The sequence below is a fragment of the Ischnura elegans genome, chromosome 9 (genome assembly GCF_921293095.1).
Source record: "Ischnura elegans chromosome 9, ioIscEleg1.1, whole genome shotgun sequence".
Classification (NCBI taxonomy): Eukaryota; Metazoa; Arthropoda; class Insecta; order Odonata; family Coenagrionidae; genus Ischnura; species Ischnura elegans.
The window spans coordinates 86,036,578-86,040,024 of record NC_060254.1 but is presented as its reverse complement, the minus strand read 5'-3'; the positions used below and the strand labels follow the sequence as shown (position 1 = coordinate 86,040,024).

The 3,447-nt window shown below is 45.9% G+C and overlaps 1 protein-coding gene across 1 annotated transcript; it reads left to right on the top strand.

The window, feature by feature from the left end:
- The first annotated feature begins 696 nt into the window (after positions 1 to 696).
- On the top strand, positions 697 to 2,645 carry LOC124164981 (lysine-rich arabinogalactan protein 19-like). The gene is made up of 2 exons (XM_046542220.1): positions 697 to 1,196; positions 2,585 to 2,645. The coding sequence occupies exons 1-2, from the start codon at positions 697 to 699 to the stop codon at positions 2,643 to 2,645; spliced, it is 561 nt and encodes a 186-aa protein (XP_046398176.1).
- Positions 2,646 to 3,447: the final 802 nt, after the last annotated feature.

The window sequence follows — 3,447 nt, the reverse complement described above, 5'->3', positions numbered from 1 at the left end:
TAAAATTGTAATTGTAAGGTATGTGCATGTACCAATGAAATCATACAATGTCATTTTCCTTTTAAATAGGCCAATGTTCTTGAACATTAGAACGTGGCGTAGGATATGATTCTGCATAAACACAATGAGAAGAACTTAACGACCCATGAATTCTTGTGGCATGTAAATAACTTCATGTGGTGTGACACCTTGTCCAAGGAAGCAGACCAAAGCTATAGAGGATGCTAACTGACTCCGAGGATGTCTTTTGTCTCATTGGTGTACGTAAGGTATTTACTTTTGAAAATGTTGCATCATGAGCTTCAACCTGCCATTTGTAAATATATCCATTATTTCTATTATTGGGAAAAACATCTCTTTAAAAATACGGCCCATAATGTCAATAACCAGGGTCGCGGTCCGTTTCACGCTTCAAGCGATTTGAAGCGCCACCGCTCTAAAGGCCGGTCCGTTTGATTCCTTGGCTTTGAAGCGCTTCAAGCGAGATGGTGAAACGGACCAGCTTGAAGTGTGGCGGACGTTCAATTGATGGTTACTAACGTTACGGACGCTGCTGCCGCTGAATTTTCCTGTCAGTCGCCGCGAATTAAGTGAATTTTACCTGTGCGTCACGCGCGAGTATATTTTTCTTTGTGCATCGTTAATTCAAATTGCCAATAAAGAATAGCGTCAAGACGCAACGCGCCGAACGGCGCGATGGACGAAGAATCCAATGATTCTGAGGCCAACGGACCTTGGTCCGAAGAAGATGCCAGCCCTCCTTCCTCTCCTGACTCCAACCTGCCATCCTCACCAGAATCTCCGCCTCCGAGCCCACCCTCTCCACCATCCAAAGAAATCAGCCCAGTTCCTGTCAACCCTGTTCCTGCCTCGGTAAGTCCGGGCATTATTCCTTCTCCTTTATCTACTCCTACCGTAGTCCCGCAATCAGATTCTCTAATCCAAATTCGCCTGCCAGTAGAAAAGTTAAATGATCCTAATGTCAGAGCAATTCTTGGTCTTCCAATGCTTCAACCATCTGATCAGCCTGCTTCACAGGATTCCTATTCTTTAGATACCAGAAAACGTAGACGAATGTTTCATTCCCCGCCTTTGTCACCTACTCCTCTAGAAACTAGTGATAGATTTAGTCCTCTAGATGATGAGCACGAAAATGGCCCTCTTAAGGCCCCTCCGGCCAAGAAAAGCGACCAAACGTCAGTAATTCCCCCAGCAATGAATGGTTCTCCAATGCTTACCACTCAAAACGGCCCTTTTCAGGACCGCAGCCTCAATCAAAGCTCAAATGCCCCTCAGGCGCCAAGGAAATATAAAATTCCTCCGATCTTTTTGAAGGACCAATCAAATTGGTCCATTAAAAACAGAGCCATTATTATGGCCACCTCTCGGCCACCAGTTTCAAACTCTACAGGGTCGCAAATTAGAATCCAATGCCATACATCGGACGATTTCCGTGCTCTTATTAAGTTATTTAATGAAAAGAAATGGGAATACTATTCCTACCAACTTGCGGAAGACAAATGCAATTACCTGGTTGTTCGTGGTTTGCTCTCAGCCACCACCACTGATGAAATTAATGATTCCCTACTTGAAAAAGATCTTCCAGTTGACGATATCGTTCAATTACGTACTACTAGGCCCCTAAAATCAGAGCGTGAACGTCGCGAGCGCCTTCAGCGCGAGAGTCCGGAGACTCCACTGCCTCCTCTTCCCGTTAGACTGTTGCCATTGTTTCAAATTAAATTTCCATCAGGAGCCAATATTGAAAAATACAAAAATATTTCCCATCTTTGCGGTCTTGCCGTCAAAATCGAAACTTTCCGCCCATCGCCAGGCCCTCCGCAATGCACGAAATGCCAGCATCATGGCCATACTTATAAATCATGCGGAATGCAAACCCGCTGTGTTCGTTGTGGAGGAAACCACTCTCATACAGAGTGTCAGTTATTCAAGCCTGAGCCTGCAAAATGCGCAAATTGCTCTGGAGAGCATCCTGCTAATTATAAGAAATGTCCACACTACCTGTCTTTTGCCGAAAAACTCCGCAATAGCCGCCGACAACCAATCAATCCGCCATCTCTTGAAGATGGAAATTATCCTCCGCTAGCGCCAACATCAGCTCCCGTTCCTCCTGCCACCGACAATTCTCAGCAATCGCTAGCATCTGATTTCAATCTGACATCGTTCATTTCCTCCTTCCTAACTTCAGGAATGAAACAGAAAATAAGTACTTGGCTTCCCGGACTAATCAAGAAACTTCTCGCTCCATCATCTCAACCCAAATCTGAAATAATCATTAATGAAGTCGTTCAAATAGGACTTTCACTGCTTGGCGATGGCTGATCGACCAGCAAATAAATTAACGATTCTGCACTGGAATGTATGCGGTCTTCATGATAAACAAGAAGAACTCCGAGAGCTTCTTCAACTCCACTTCATAGACGTTGCATGTATACAAGAAACCTGGCTAACTCCGTCAAAGAAGATCTACTTCCCCGGCTTCACTCAATACAGGTTAGATCGCGCCGATGCAAAAGGCGGCGGCGTTTTGCTTCTCATTAAATCAATTATCCCGTCATCTCAGCTACCTTTCAAACATCAATCCATCGTCGAAGCAGTCGGCGCTAAGATCCGGACCTCCCTAGGCGACATCCATGTCTGGTCAGTCTACCGGCCGCCCAAACCAGCCAGAAAGGAAGACTTCGTTGCGCTGAATTCTCTTTTGAAAGCCCGGGCCATCGTCGCCGGCGATTTAAACGCGAAGAATATCAGCTGGGGCTGCAAATCAAATAATAGAGCTGGCAACATGCTATCTACGTTGCAACGGCGTCGCAATCTCGAGATAATTGCCCCTGATTCTCCGTCTCACTTCGCCCATCGCGGATCCAATGACATTCTGGACATCGCCCTTTCCCTTAATGTTCCTCCGACCGGCCATTCCTCTACCATCGATTACCACTTATCAGATCATCTTCCGATTCAATTCACAATAAATTGCCTCCCTATTCAAAAACCAGTCAGCAAACGCGGAATTAATTATAATAAATTCTCGCGTTTGGTCGGTGATAATTGCCACATTCTTCATTCTCGTCCAATCGCAAACCGCAAAGACGCCGACGAATTCATCGAACAACTCACAATAATGATTCAAGATGCTGCAAATGATGCCGCGTATGAAATCCCTGAGAAATCACTTCCTGAAGCCCTCCCGACAGCCATTCTCAACTTAATCCGCAGAAGAAATCACGCCCGCAAGCTCTGGCAGCATTCCCGTCTTCAAGAAGATCGCCAAATTTACAACGCCCTTCGTAATCGCATCCAGCGCGAAATAAAGCTACACCGCAGCGAAAATTGGGACAAGAAGCTGAAATCTCTTCGCCATGAAGACGGCACAATCTGGCCGATTGCAAAAGCCCTGCGAAAACCGCGCCGCCTGATGCCAGCTCT